The sequence below is a fragment of the Emydura macquarii genome, unplaced genomic scaffold (genome assembly GCF_026122565.2).
Source record: "Emydura macquarii macquarii isolate MOO-44397 ecotype Brisbane River unplaced genomic scaffold, CSIRO-AGI_Emac_v2 contig_968, whole genome shotgun sequence".
Classification (NCBI taxonomy): domain Eukaryota; kingdom Metazoa; phylum Chordata; order Testudines; family Chelidae; genus Emydura; species Emydura macquarii.
The window spans coordinates 1398971-1415522 of NW_027131105.1; the positions used below are offsets into that span (position 1 = coordinate 1398971).

At 39.2% G+C, this 16552-nt stretch overlaps 1 protein-coding gene across 5 annotated transcripts in view; it reads right to left on the reverse strand.

Moving 5' to 3' along the window:
• Window positions 1–16552, reverse strand: part of RAF1 (Raf-1 proto-oncogene, serine/threonine kinase) — a 93801-nt gene that overhangs the window by 45253 nt on the left and 31996 nt on the right. For all 5 annotated transcript variants that reach the window (XM_067543766.1, XM_067543764.1, XM_067543763.1 and 2 more), the window contains 5 exons: window positions 10374–10606; window positions 7109–7221; window positions 5933–6035; window positions 3745–3902; window positions 2352–2450 (listed from right to left, as the gene is read on the reverse strand). In XM_067543766.1, the coding sequence (XP_067399867.1) occupies window positions 2352–2450; window positions 3745–3902; window positions 5933–6035; window positions 7109–7221; window positions 10374–10580 (680 nt within the window). In that variant the 5' untranslated portion in view covers window positions 10581–10606. The remainder of the gene's footprint in view (window positions 1–2351; window positions 2451–3744; window positions 3903–5932; window positions 6036–7108; window positions 7222–10373; window positions 10607–16552) is intronic.

Below are 16552 nucleotides of genomic sequence, written 5' to 3' on the forward strand. Positions count from 1 at the left end.
GCAGCAGTCTGTGGTATTTTTCCCATTATTTGTTACTACTCATCTCAACTCCTGCCAACTCATATTTAATTGATTATTAAAATACTAGCTCAGTTGGAATTAATTCAGATCTGTGAAATTTAAGCAAAACACTTCTTTCAAGCCTAGTCAATTTATGGAGTTTAAAAAAATAGTTTTAATTTGCTGTGAGAATTATAGTTTGGGAGCGGGGAGCAGATTGCTGGGACTGTTCAACTATACATGCAGAACAGTTCACAAGGAAGTCATGAAACCCAATGCCAGTTCTATAGAAATCAAACAACAGTGGTTAAATAAGAATGTAATTTCTCTAACACAGTGTTTCTCAACCTTTTAAGTAGCAAGTACCCCCTAACTTCTGAAAATTTTAATAAGTACCCCAACACTCAATATTCCATGGGATTTTATATTTACAGACTAATGTGAGCCATACATTGGAAGAAGGGCTGAGTATATAAGGCCGTGATATGATTGATGGTCAGATCCAGTGTGGCAGGGTTACCACCTTTACACCAGGGGTGCACAACTCAAGTATGTGCCTGGGCTAGAGGTAATGTTGGCCAAAACTCGGAGGCTTTGAGCGGTATGCCAATGCTGGGGAATATAAACGCCACCCCAAATTTTTTGCCATAGACTTGAGAAGAGGAAGGGGTGAGAGAGAGACAGGAAAAGAGGGTAACTAGTAAAATCTGGGGCTGTCATAGCTGAAATTGACAAGTTTTCTGGGCACAGGGCTTTGAGCCAGAGAGAGGGACTGCCACCTGGGCAAGCTGTAGGCAGCTGCCGCCTGGCTGCCAGCCTGGGAAGTGAGCGACTGCCACCCAATCTGAGCTGGGGTGGAGGAGGCTTCCGCGCCAGCTGGGACCCAGGGATGTGAGCAGGCGACCGCTGCCTATCTTCAAGCTGGGGCGCTGGAGGCTGTCCCTCAGCTCAGAGCCGGGGCATGGGTGGCTGCCACCCAGCTGCAAGCCCAGGCTCCCACCTAGGAGATGGGACCCAGCAGGAAGTGGGCTTCTGCCACACGGCTTCCCCAGAAGCTGGGGGCTGCCACCAACTTCCCCCAAGAGCCGGCAGCTGCCACTTGCTTCCCAGCTAGGAGCTGGGACCGGGTGGGAAGCAGGCTGCTGCTGCCCACCTCCCCCAGAAGTCGGCAGCTGCTGCCCACCTCCCCTTCACTTAGATTTTCCCCAGGTACCCCCGCCTGTGTCTCGCATACCCCCAGGGGTACGCATACTACAGGTTGAGAAACTATGCTCTAACATAGGACCAAATACTGGATTATAGTTGAAGCAAAGAATAATCAAACAGGACTAAAGGCCAACCAAATCCTGTTTACCTTAATCACATGAATAGCCAGACTGAAGTAATTGCGACTATTCACCAAAGATGATGAGGATACACCCCTAATTCATTTGCTATTACTTGGGTTGCAAGTGGCATAAGAAGTCAAGGTGTAGAGGTGGAAGTGATAAGGAGGAGTTAGTTACTTCTGCAGATCCCCAAAAGAAAAATTTTCAAATTAACATGCAGGGATCACAGAATTGGCCTTGCACCATTCCTGAGAAGTCAGAGTCTTGTCAGGAGGACGTTGAGGGACATCAGTTTTGGCCTAGCCTAACCTCATCAGCCTCTAAAACTGCAGGGAAAGGGACTCGAGCCACAAGTAAGGGCCAAAGGACATGCTGCATAGAAGGAGAATAATATGCACTTAGCATCTAAAGCCACACAAATTTTCTCTGAGTTTCAGAATTTCAAGGGTGATATACTTTCTTTAACCTATTATACACTTTGTTTCCTTTTTAAAGCCCTTTGCTTAGATTAAAACAATAAGAACACATGGTAGTATCAAAACTGATGGTGTTTTAAAAACTTCTATATAGGACTCATGCAAAACAAATAAATCATCCATCTTCACACACACACTACATAACTGGTTGTGCTTTACTGGGACTATTGGCACAATACTATCTGAAGGAGCCTCATATTCTACAGCATATTACTTTTTGCTACTGATGAACAGGAAGACACAATGGTCTAAAAATATTTAACAAAAAAACCCCTCACACCTTTAATGGTCTCATTTAAAACCTCAAGACTAAAAATTCAAAGCCTGCAATCCCAGGTGCAAGTTCCTCTTGATCCTAGGAACTGTAGGAAAGGGGGATATTACACACCTTATTTACAATATCTACATGCAAACAGATATTAGCATTTCAATATTAAAACTAAAGTGATGTTGCTTTAGTGTATTCCATCCATCACCAGTATTACATGATCATTCTGTTTTATTAAATCTATACTTTCCGAAACAAAAAATACTGGAAATAGCTTACCTAACAGGCATCCGGGAGACAGACTCACGCATCCGCCTCATTGTCAAGGGAGGCAGTGCAGGGACACCACTGTCACTGATGTTTGAATTAGGAAACAATCTGAAAGATCAACAAAAATTTACAAATGTGTGCTACATTCAATTCTGATCAATGCTATTGAAAGAGTTATGGCTTTAGGTTTCTGTTTTTGCATTATGGTTGATTGCTATCATGCAATATATTATATTTATCCATATTTATATACCATTTGTTTTCCTGCTCCGTCTTTAAGCTTATTGTGTGAACCATGACAAATAGAAAAACCCTTGTATGTTCTTACACACTAATGAATTTTTCAAGTGTTACTTATGAATTAAACTTCAACTGCAATTCTTCTATATTAGGTATTAACCTTTTCTGGCATGACATTTAACACCAACTGCTCGTGCAAAGGAGCTAAGGGAGTTTTAGAAGTTAGCACTACAATTTATCCTACAATTTTTGGGCTGATCTACATTAGAAAATTTGTACTTACACAACTAAATTTAGTTAAACCAATATAAACTCCTAATGTAGATGTTATTGAACCATTTTAAACTTCATTTATTTTAATTGCATCTACATTACAAGTTTGGAGCAGTATAATTAGATTTATTTTAAGTTGATTTAGTTACACTGGTGCAACTTCCTAATATCAACAAGGGATAAAATTTTTAAAAAAATGCTTAGTGACTCAGAAGTCTAAATTTCATTGAGTTTCATAAAAACTAGGAGGTCTGGGGTAAAATTTTCAAAAGCCTATTACTATCAGTGGTACTGCATGTCAAAAAGGGTTAACTTTTTCCTTAAACAAAAAGAGTTGTATGAGGAACTCCTACATACGTCCATGTTGAATAAACTTTGAGGCGACTCTACAGAAATTAGCTGGACAGTGGCGTGCATTTGTCTGCTTGTCCCAGAATATTTATTTTACAAAAAAAAGCCTCATATACTTCATGGCAATTGTCCTATTGTATAAACTGGCTGGGAGCAGACACTGATAGCTATTTCATTACATCAATACCCAAATCTTTACATATCGTACTATTACACAGCTCAACAATCCATAACACCTCACTAACATAGACTGAGGGCAGGTCCATATTACTGTTTAAGTTGATCTAATTTACATTGCTCAGGGTTGTGAAAAAGACACACACACACACCCACACCCACCCTTGAGTGATGCAAGTTACGGTGACATAAGCGCTGACCACACCAGCACTCTATCAGTGGGAGACACTCTCCCATCAGCATACAGCGTCTTCAATGGAGCTGCGCCAATGTAGCACTTCTAGTGTAGATCTGCCCTGAGTCTGAGATTCTTCAGTCACACAGACACTCACTATTAGTATTAATAATTAAAAGTTCTTACAAGAGTTGCCTGATATTGCTCCAGTCTACACACATGGTTGGAACTTTAGTGCTGCAATGTTCATGGAATTTGTAGCCACATGTCTGACATCGGAACCCATTTAGCAGGAACTTCTGGCATATGTCACAGAAGGCAAGCTTTAGAAATGTCTTCCGAACCTAGAAAACAAAGTTAAATGGTTAAAATGAACACACACACACACACACCCCACATACCATTATGGTATCAGCTCTGTCAAGTGGCTCAAATCAATACCTAAAGATCTGGCAAAAATTAACTGTAAAATCATGAATGATTATTATAGAGCTGCTCCAAACCAAATATTGAGCTTAACACTACACCTGAGAAAGTTTGTGGGTTTGTGCTGTTACAATCATGGATATTTGATAAACATTTAAGGAGCTCTTTACTTAGCTATTTAACACAAAAATGTATGTGCATCCTTGCAAGATTGGGAGCATGATCTTGTTGCCAGGTGCTTGGGAGTTTTGACACTGACTTCAATGGAAGACGTTTTAGACCCTTAATCTAAAGCGCCAATCACAACATCTTGGACTTTTTTGAAGAGTTATAGAATTGTGTGTGTATAAGTAATCAGTATACTATGCACAGAAGAATGCTATTTAATAGTTATATTCCTTATGGCAAATTTCTTTTTAAGTGAACTTTAGTGTTTTTAAACATCTTGACATCTCTTTACCAAGACACTTGGGAAGCAAGGCATACAACAATCCTTTCCTCCACAATGCACAATCAAGACAGGCTCCAAATCTAGGTTCCTGCCCACTCTGGAGTAAAACTTTTTGCATTTTCTGTTCTGCCTACCCACAAACAAGTCCACTTATAGTCTACCACAGACAGAAAAAATGATCAAATAAAAGGGCTTTATTTTATCAACCTTTCTAACTGACAATCTGCTAAAAAATTCTTTAGTCCTACCAGATGGATCAAAAAATGAAATCCATTCTGATACAATATCCCTAAGGAAAAGTAAATCCTGACAGAGAAGATTGGAATGAAGTTGCCCATCAGTTTAGATAATGCATGGCCATATTGGGGAAAATGTCTGGCCATATTCCCTGTTGATAGAAGGAAGAAAGGCCTTGAGAGCTAGCCTTATTGCTCTCCTCTTCAACACAGTTAAATGTAGCCTGGCTTTCTTTTGCTTCTACGTGCTACAGACGTCAAGTTGACAGATCAGAATTCCAACTATGCTTGGATGTATCTGTTGCCCCATCTCTACTGAGTAGAGTCCTGACTGGATCCCAAGCAAAGGAACCCCATAACATGTTGTTGGGAAGAAACTATAATCAAAGAGTCTCTCACCTCCTGAGAGAACAAAATTCTATCAAATTGTGAACATAGCCTTATACGCAGCCTGGCAAAGAGATGTAATGAATTTGCAGGACACCAACATGTTTAATACCATGAAAAAAAATAGCCCTCTATAACAGACTCTAAGTGGGCTTCCATCACTGATTTTTTGACCAAAGACCCAGAAACTCCAAATGCAAGTCATTTTCAGAACCTGACCACCCTTTGAGAAGGTCATATCCTTAGAACCTAGTGATACATTTATAGATACAAAGGTAAACCCAGATGATGAAGATGGGGAGTCACCAGAGACAGGCGTTTCATTAATATGTTTAGGACTACTGCTAGCCCAAAAAGCAGCACCTTATTCTAGTAACAATCATTTTCCAACTGATGAAAAGAATGAACATGTGTGCCAAAGAAACCATGAATACTCTCTCTTTGAGTAAATAGTGGGCATTTTACTGAACATGTAACAGAAATCATTTGGTTTTCTGAAATAAAGACTAGGGTGAAGACATCCATTCTGTTTTGGGATTAGAAAATACTGTCAACAATATTGGCAACAGAAAAATCTGTTTACCAACCTGACAGAGCAGCCGAATTTTATTATTATTGTTGTAAATGAAAGAGGACGTTGCCACATGTTCTTGGCCAGGTCTGAAAAAAATCACTGAGATAAGGGTACTAACACCCATAAATAATTTGGGGTTACGTTGTCATTCTGGTTTTATTAATTAATGTATTTTATTGGGAGAGATCATACTGTAGCATCAAGATCTGAAGTTGCTTCCTGTGTTTAGGAAGTCAACTGCACCAGCAGCCTGAATTCAAAATACAGAAGAAAACTAAGAAATAAGAAAACTAAACTTACAAAGTTGTGTGTTGTAAGTGGAACATGATCAAGGAAATCTACTTGCAGTTCCTCTCCAATCAAAGAGGCGGCATCAGTATTCCAATCCAAGCGTGCTTTTTTGCTAAAAGGAAAAAAAACCCAACAACTTGAGAAGTGAGAATAAACAGGCCTATTCAATAAAGTAAATTGTAATGCATGCACCTATAAATGAAAGAAGGACAACCAACCTCTTAGAATGAGAGGTATTTCAGTGTGGTTTTTTTTAAACACAGAATTGTAAGTGATTACCAATTTTTCAGAAGCAGCAGTTTAACTACCTTACATGGGTTGTCATATATTTTGATTATTGGTTTTATGAGATAAGGCATCCAAACACTATGGTGATGGGCACTGTAGACATATATTTATAAACTAGAGTACTAAATTATGGATGGTAGACAGTGATATGGAAACCATATTATGTGCTTTAGCGCCAAAGTTACTTGAATACGGACTCAATTACACAAAGCTGAAAACCAACGAACAACTATTTCATGATTGTGGCTTAAAAAAAGTACTGAGCCCAAGTCTTCCAAGGCATGAAACCTTCACTCCCAGAGTTTGTAAAATAATAATTTGGTATTTAATAGTAGCATCCCCCGCCTACAAAAAGCAAAGAAACACTTGAGATGAGATTTAAATCCATAACATGTTAAAATTTCCAGAGGAATTTATAACCTTAAAACTGAATACAAGGATCCTTATTTGAGGGAGCCACGCACATATAATGCTGGAGTGTTATCCTCAAATGCAGGAAGAAAATATTAACTCAAATTTGAACATAATCTAGCTAGATTAGGGTGATATAACAAAGTCTGTAAAAAGCTAAATGAGGCTTTTTCTTCTTCAGTTTTGAGACAGAAGTGCAGGAATTTTTCATGGTATTTCCCTGTATATAATACCCTTAACATTTAAATAAAACACATATTTAATTTCTTGCATCATTTCAGCATGCTTAAGTAATGGATTTTTGAAGAAGAAATTTGAGAAGAGCAAAGAAAGCAAGAGAAGACTGTCTCCACAGCCAAGTTAAACTTCTAAAGAAATTAGTAAAAATGGGGAAGAAACCACTGTTTCTGCTAGTTTAAAAACAGGATTTGAAAAATCCAATAAGATGTTAAAACTGTTTTTCTGATTTAGTATACATATTCTTACCCTTTTTGTTCATTAAAAAGTCGAAAAACTGCACAGCATTCTGGCTGCAGACCTCTGACTTTGAGCGCCTTCATAAGACAATCATGTAGGGTCATCCCATTCCGCACATTTACCTGTGAATGGTCATTTAGTTTAAAACTCTAATGAGAATGATATACAGGGGTTTAAAAATACCATTTTTCAGATCTTCACATTCTACAGAAGATTAGACATCACACTCTACACATCACTACAATAAAGACAGTCTTAGTAGCACTTTTATTAATGGAGTCTAATATTTTAAATTGTGCCTAATGTGCCCTGCTGACAACATGTACAAGCATTTCTAGGAACAATGCTAAATCAGTTAACAAAAGATACTATTTCCTTCAGAATTTAACTGAAAAAGTACATCCAAAAATCCATTCAATACAGCCTTCCCTAGAAAACAAAAGAGCCTGACACATGCCTTTAATGTAAAGACACCTGGAGCTGTCAGACCAATATGTACGTGTGAAGCAGTAGTGAAGTATTCTTCCAAAATCATCTGACCACCAGAACAGTTCCCAAACTTTCAAATCCAGGAACTGAGTGAAACTGAAAGTACCTCAGCTAATTTGAGGTGGTGTGACAATGGAGAGACAAAGGCAGTCTCTTAAGTAGCAGATCTCAAACCATACATGCAAGGCTTTATAAAAATCAACCACCACACAGAATGGCACCCAAAAGCAGATTGGCAGCCAATGCTTACAGCTGCTTTCTTCTTGGCTGCAACTTCAGAATGATCTTCTAAGATAGCTCCTATAGAATGCATTGTCAAATCTGGATATGACAAAGGCACTGGCAATCGTGGCAAGTTCTCCCTTCAAGATGAAAGGTTGTAAATCTAATCAGATGTACACAGTGGTGCTTTCTGGCCATCAATTTTACCTTATGATTCAGAAGCATCTCCACAGTTGTGAACTTCCTTGACAAATGGTATACCCGCCTCATTTTAAAAGGGCAGACCTGCCTTTGCTGCCCTCCTGAATTTTTATGAAGAACAACCAACTATGCTTAGTGGAAGTTACGGTTACACCATGTGGTGACTATTCAACTTTTGGGCATCTGTGTGGATTTAAAACCCCAAGATAAAGAAAAGTTGTCCTCCCATAAAAAAATTTCATTTTAATAGTTATTTTGATTTCTATGCAGGTCAGCAAAGAGTAAGAGGAATTTAAGCCACTGTTTGCTTTGTTCACTTGTTTGCCTTGACATTAAAGGAAGTGAAATGTAAGGTTTGATGTGTGAATGTGCATGTGCGCATTGGACAAGTTTGCCTTACACTCAACTGGATGGCATTTCTGTTTGGATGGAACGTGATAACTTTTTAATGCTGTATACCTACTACTTGACCTACAGTAGGTTCAAGAATTATGCCTGTATAACACTTTGGCTCAACATGCCACTTGATCCTGACCAAAAGAGAAACCAAAATCAAGGCAGATGATACAAACTTTATGTATTGCATTCTGAGTTTGTCATGTTTCATTTTATCCCCTTGCTTTAATAACCAATATCTTCTCATCAGTTTTGGAAGGAGCTATTTTGGTGGTTGCCACAATCACTTTATTATAAAGGTTTGCTATATTTACTGTGGCTAATTTATTTTTATACCACCAAAAATTGTTCTGGATGTTCCTTTATTATAAGAAAAGACAGCCCTAAAATTAAGAAAAAGATTCTGCTTGTTTAATAAGAAATATCAGATATATTTCTTTTTCCCTAAGAAACACTGGCAGTATTTGCACTTGGAATGTGATGTTTGCACTGGAGGTTGAAATCTGAGCTACAGATCTCCCAGCCTAAGCCTCAACCTTTCCTCCTATTCAAGTTTCAGCCTCCAACTGTGATGCCACATTCCAGGTCCTCCACAGGAAAAGCAGTAAGTCAGGACCATATACGCTTAATGTAGAAACAGAAAAAAGCTTTTCAGAAAATATCTGAGGAAGTTACATAAACCAAACGACCATTCCACTTTTTAAAAAAAAATTTGCATTACAGTTCCCTTCTGAAGGTTTGTCTACAGAAGTTAACTTGTGGCATGCAACAATGGATTTGTTGGGCCTTAATATTTTGGTTCATGACATACTGTGCCAGCAAGGCCAGACAGGCATATTTTCTGTCACACCCACAATAGTACACACACTTATGAAAGGAAATTTTGTTGCAGTTTACTGTTTTTCTTCTGGACAGAGTGTTTTATATTTGACACATATGCAGACAGAAGTGATAGCATTGTGGGTAGGTGACATTATGTCGAGGGAAGGGACAAAACATGAATTAGGATTTCAAGCAACATGATTAAATTTTAGCTTATTACTGGACTGCTCCGTTCCAATGCAGCTACTGGAAAAAAGACAAAGAGATGTTTAAGTTCAATCTATATTCAACATATTTCATTGTAGGCATCCATGCTGAAGCAACCTGTGACAAAAATCATCATATACTTGAGTTTACATAGACTAGGATAGTTCTGCAATTGTATTGAGAGTTAGGTTAGCTCACTACTGAAGTGTCTTGCCATTAAATATTTGAATGTAACTTGCATATATATATATTGGTAGAACATTGCATCAGAATATAGTGATACTATTTTTAAAATATAGCCTTTATGATTAACAGACTGATCATGACTTTCCTAAACATGGACCAACCTTCCGGTTTTATTTAATCTCTGTTGCCACATACACATCCTGGTATTAACAGTGGTAAAAGTCCATAATATCTCATAGGGCACATCAGCACAGCACCCTTCTTCTGGTAGCGTGTAGTGTACATGCATGCAGTCCCCCCTACCACAGGTAAAAATAGCAGTGTAGACTGAGGCATGGCTTAGGTGAACAGACTACAGATACGCCTGAAGGGTATGTACTCCTCAATGGATCTCTATTTACTCAACCTGTGCCTCCCTGTCTATGTTGTTATTTTTAGCTGTGTAGCGTCCCATTGCCTACCTTCTTCTGGAGTTTTTCCTGCTGCAGGAAAAAAACTGGCAGCAGCGAAGGGCTCCATCAGCTCCCTGCTGGTGGAGTCCTTCCCTGACCCACGGTAAGGCTCTGGTAGGGGGGAAGCTTTCCCCACTGCTTCCCCTCTGCCAGAGCCTTTCACTGACATGTATAGCTACACACCACAGTGTGGACACGATATGCTTTTGACTGCAGCATGTAGCTACACTTACACTATACAGCATTACCAGTAGAGTGTAACATAGACATAGCCATACATGAGGCTGGTGTAGACTTACCACTGTGCGCTGCTTGTTAGGCAAGAAAACCCGAATGGTATTAGTAGTCTTAGATGTATCTGAGAGTTTGCCATCATCAGAAGCTCGGCGTTGATAGCCAAACTGCTGAACAATAGTAGGTGAAATACAGTTTGATCCATCAAAGACAGAATCCTTGAATCCAAAACCATTACTGATGGTCTTCCAAGCTCCCTGAATGTGCTCCATTGATACTGCCTAAGGAACAGTAAAATCTGAAATGAAGTACAGACAAGAGAAATTACAACATTCTCAAAGTCAAATCTGAAAGCAAATACAGTAAAAGGCCAAACAAACAATATAATAAATAGTAATACCACCTAGGCTTTTATATAGTATTTTTCATTGGTAGATCTCAAGTGCTTTACAACCATGATATCATTCCTTAGTTATACTGTAAAATTATATAACATGTAAGCACAGTGCCATTGTACATGTATTATTACAACAGACAAATTCTTTAAAATGTATTTACAGCAACCTCAACTATGTTTATTTAATTATGTCAATCTCCAAATATACAAATAGGCACACATATTCCTGTGAATCTCAAAAGCAGCTCATCAGGTGCATGCTTACATTTCTGATGGAGTTCTTTTCCCCCTCCCAAACTGACGTATACATTCATCGCTCATGGCTAAGCACATGTTAAGTTTGAAACTAAAAGGTCTGAGTTAAAGTATAAATATATTTATTTTGTGTGAAGTCTTTTTTGTTCAGATCTTTCTAAGTGGCCAAAGTCATTATCACATTTTCCAAAAACTGAGAAGGAACAAAATTAAGCACATGTATTCCCCCCAAAAAACTGAGCACAAAGTATCTGAAGACAAAGATCTGCAATTAAACAATGCAAGCTTTTTAAGTATATTTCTCTAGCCAAGTTATAGTAAGAGAAATTATTGCCAAATAAATCTTTGACAATCTATTATCTACATTTCTGATCATCTTAATATTCTTTATACAAACAAAACAATGTTAAAACATTAAGATTGCAAAGTCAAGCACTCAAGTTAGGAAATACCAGAATTAAGGTTGTCTGTGCAACCTTAATTCAGCCTTCTTGTATATGCGCATTGTAAGTCTTCAATTACATGATCACATACTATTTTTTCCAAAAGAGCCCGGTATCATTCAGTACCTAAAATGGACAGTTCTCACTTAATGAGCACCTATTCAATACTTTGTTTTATCTTCACAGTTCAATGTGTGGCCCTAAAACTTATTTACTGCACATTATTTAAACCCTGCTCTGAATGCCAAATTATTAATTTTCTCATAGGCTTTTCTATGGTACTCATCACTATAATATCGAAGTGCTTCACAAACATTAATCTAGCTTCACAAAACCTGTTAGTGATGGGCTGGTATTACCCCCATTTTCTGGATGGAGAGCTGAAAGAGAGATTAGAGTGAAAAGCGTGCACTAATTTTGGATGCCAAGCTTTAGAAGTCTAGGCACTGATTATTTCAGAAAACTCAGCATTATTTAAGTTCCAAGCACAGCTCTCCCATTGATGTCAGTTGCAGCTGTGAGTGCTCAGCACGTCTACAAATTAGACCCCAGGATCTCAAGTAAGGTATCCAAAAATTGAAGAATGCACAATTACTGACCATGTGTGAAAACTTTTGTTTAAGTGACTTGCCAAGCACCACATAGGAACTCTGTGGCCGAGGATAGGACAGAATCTAGTTCTCCATGGCAGCATTTAACTGCCTGCATAAGACCATCCTCTCTACTTAAGCAATTTCCTGCTCATTCACTACACACCTTCCAACTTCTGCAACTAATGAAGCAGGGGTCCTACAGACAACAGCCTCCATCACTATACTACCTTGATTCATCCCCAGAGCAGGTCCATCCTGTGCATTGAATGAAGCTGGGATCCTGTAGAAAAAACAGTATGTGATCATATAAAGACCGCATCATAATACATATACAGAAGGGGGTTGAATAAAAATTGCACAGGCAACTGTAAATCTGGCATTTCCTAACTTTTCTGTGCTTAAATTTAACGTTCTGTTAATTAGAGGTGAGGGAAACTTTAGATACATTGGACAGACTTCTGCCACTTGAGCTAACAGAACAAGTGTTAACAGTAGTAGGTTGTCATCCTCTATGTTGACCAGCACTAGAGGCAGATAAAGATACTTTTCTAGTGGGTTTCACAGATATTTACTGACAGCAGAGGAATGATGAAACTCAGAAATCTGGGATTCCATTTTAAATTCTGGAGGAGAGTGTTCTCTAGGGGTCAGATATCCTTCTGCCTGTGCCACCAAGCACTATCTCCTCCAATCTGTCCCAGTCCCATTCCTGTCTCGTCCCCATGCCTGACTCCTCATCCCAGTCCCAGTCTCCATTTCTCAGGCTTCTCATCCCAGTCCCAGGTTCCTTGTCCGGCTAGTCTCATTTCCCCCATCCCAGATACCACTTCATTCTCACTACTCTCAGGTTCCAGTTGCCCTCACACCTGTTCCTTCCCTTATCTTAATATCCCCCCTTCCTGGCTGCTTGATCCAGTCTCTTTGCCAAGCCAATCCCAATTATTCCCTGGCTCCATGTCTCCTATCACCTCCCAGCTCCATTCCCCCAACATATCGGTTCTCTGTCCCAGTCTCCTTGTTTAGCCAGTCCCAGACTTTCCTCTCCCATCAAGTTCTTTGTCTGATCTGTGTTTCCCTCTCCCACACCAGTTCCCAATCCCAATTTTCTTGCCCAACTAGCCCACCCCCTCTGGTTCCCAAACCCAGTCTCCTTGTCCAACCACCAGTCTCCCCCACACTCCAGCTCCCAGTTACAATTACAGCTCCTCTCTCTCTAGTCCCAGTGTCATCACGATCCTTGTCCCAATTTATTCCCCCTCTTCTGGTCTGCCTTTTGTCCCCTTAGGTTTTAAGTCAGACAACTTCCTCCTCCATGCTGCCTGGGTACCAGGGTGGTATCGAGAGTAGAGGAAAGACAGGGTCTCTGGTCTCAGTTCCATTACCCAGCTCTACCCCAGGTAACAGCTACTGGAAGCTACAACTATAGGAAAAGTTTGGCTTTGCCCCCTTAACCGTAGGAATAAATAGAGCATGCTCAGTCACTTTGTTGGGACAGTGATGCAGAGTTTGGTCAGCACTAAGAGCTAATGAAGCATGCCCCAGGAAGACAGAATCTTCATATATTTTAGCCACTAAATTCTACTAAGTCTCTACTAAGCAAGTGTAAATTAAAATTTTTCAAAGGCTTATAAATTGGCCAAATTTCAGATTTTCACAGTACTTACAAAAAGGTATATCCCTGACTCAAAGGCCACTCCCTGCCAAATTCCAAATCTTATTCTATGTGGGTACTAGAACTTCTCAAAGAAAAGGTCACCCAAAAAAAATTTATTTTTTTTTTAAAGTAAAACATGCTGAAATATTTTTCTCTAGTCCTGTTCTTGGAAACTGTGAACTATTTTGGCTGACACTTTAGAAACAATTCAGCCTGAGGCAGACAACTAGCATAGAAAAATTCAGCCCAAATGGTAAAATTCGGCAACATTATAAGCAACTGAAAACGGATCTTATGATGGGAAGTGTCAGGCAACCTTAACAACAAGCAGTGCTACCAGCCCTTCCCATAATCAATGGCAGGTGCAAAAGAAACTTTTGAAAAGTCAAGGAACCATTTGTACCTAACACACATCTTAATAGCCGAATCAAATTTAATCACAGCTAATGATATAATATATAAGCATCTTGTGAAATTTTCGTTTATGTTTACCCACAGGATATTTGCCCATAATCAAACTTTTAAGCTTTGGTATCTGCATCAGCGAGCACATCCCGATATATAAATGCTGACGTTGTACCCTTGATACATCATCTTACTTTGAACTGAGTGATCTGTTGCCAGTCCTCAGCAATCAACTCAAAAATTAATACTGCTCAAAAAAAAAAAAAAAATAAAAATCAAGAGAGAGGGAGTAGGGTCAGGTTACCATTTTAAATATTCAAGGGGAGTAGAGCTACAGAAGAGATGTGTCCACGAGTCAATTCTATAGAAAACCATATGCAAGAGTTCAATTTTGATAGTTTACTGCATTATAAACTTTATAAAAGAGATAAAATCATTTTTCCCCAGTTTAAATTTATGCCCTATAGATTCTCTGAAGCCTCTTTCCTGAAATTATTGGAAATCTCTGTTACAGTGTGCAGCCATAAAACACTATTCTGCAAGATGGTCAGATTTCATAAACTAAGCAGAGTCAGTACTTGAACAGAAGAGCAAAGGAAATTCCAAGGACTACCAGTGGTGCTGGTGATTCCATACTGCAGGTGGCAGTCTTTCTTCTGAGTCACTATTGAATCAGTCCACAAGGCATGGCGTTGAGGTGCCATACTGTCAAATGTGCCATCCTCCAGATTACAATCTTCAATGAAGATGAAATTTCTTTTCAACTATAGTTTGGGTTTTTTGAGGGTTTTTTTCTGGTTATAAGATAATAGATGTCAGCCCTTGCCCCTTGCCAATGTCCAACCTGGGTACCTAGAGGGTCGCACACTTTGTTGCTTCTGTAGCCTTAACTCACTGCCTGCACTAGAGGCTCCTTTATTCCCCCCCCCCACCTCCACAAACTGTGCCCACCCTCTCATCTCTTATTTCAGGGACTCCCTGAAACCCCTCCTCCCCAATGCCAGTGGCTCTATGTCCCCCTTTCGACTTTCCACCCCACGCCAGGGGCTTGGTGCTCACCCTATTTCCTTCTTTCCCTGCCACGCCACAGTCCCCCATTCTCCCCACCCATAACAGAGGTGGTGTGCTCCCGCTCTCTCTCGCAAGTCTACAGCTCTAGCCTGATGAACAAGAGCAGCACTTAATAATCTAAAGAAGAAAAAAATAAAGAGAACATTGGCTTGGCTACTAGCAGTTTGAATCCTAGCAGTAACAATCCTACTGTAAGTTAATGGGACTTGGGCACTTTTGAAAATTTACCTGTCATGCATAAATGAGACTGGTCTTGTATTTGATCCAATTTAAGAGAATCAACGGAAAGGGAACTAAGGGCAGGACGTAAATTACAACAAGCTTTCTATAACCTTTTATAGTTAGAGTGGCTGTCTAACTTAAATTGATAAACTGCTTAGCCAATCTGGATCAAGATGAATAACTTACTAGCTGTATTTTTTTTTTCCAGGGACAGGACAGATATCAGGGAAAATACATCCTCTACACTTACTTCCCCTAAAATCTCAAGTTGATGATATTTCAATGCTAGGGGGAAAAAGGACAAGTACTAGTTTTCCCAGCCTTCCCAAACTTCAGGACAACAAATCTGTTAAAATGAGGTAGATTCTACATTAATCAATTACAGTTTAAAATGTAGCTGTTACGTAGGAGTCCTACCAAGTTACATGTTACATATAAAAATGTAGAATGAATTTCATAATGCCATCTTACAGACAACAGCTGGATGCTAACTACAATTTCCTATTATTTCTAGTCAATTGAAGAAGCATTCATAAAAGCCTTTGATTCTGATATGCAAAATATACCTGTTATTGAACATAAATATTAAAAGGCTTGGTATTACAGTGCTGGTTTACAATGCCTTCCAGCTATGAATTGCCTTTAAAGAGAAATGCTGCGAACATTATTTTGACTTTCTAGAATTACATCACTGGCACATGTCACTTTTTTAGGTTGTACATAGGGCTTTAACAATTTACCAGCATCTAATAACAAGAGGCCTACAAGAAAGATTTTTGAGAGGGGAGCTTTTACTATTAGTGAGATGCAGAAGCACAGAAAGCTAGACACTCGCCAACTTGCAACTGTTGGGAAGAAGAGGGTGCTCTCCATGCTTCTCTTTGTAGCAGCACAGATGTGATTAAATCCAAGCGACTTCCAACCACCACCTGTACGGAAGGAGTACTCTCTCCACCTTATCCCAAAAGCCTTCTACAGTTGAAGGAAGAAGTCTCTGCTACTCACCTTGCCCTGTTCCCTTATATGCTGCTGGGGTGGTGGAGATTCTTAACTACAGTAGAACCTCAGAGTTATGAACACCTCAGGAATGGCAGTTGTTTGCAATTGTGAACAAAATGTTATGGTTGTTCTTCAAAAAGTTTACAATTGAACATGGACTTAATATAGCCTTGAAACTTTACTATATAGAAGAAAAACATTGCTT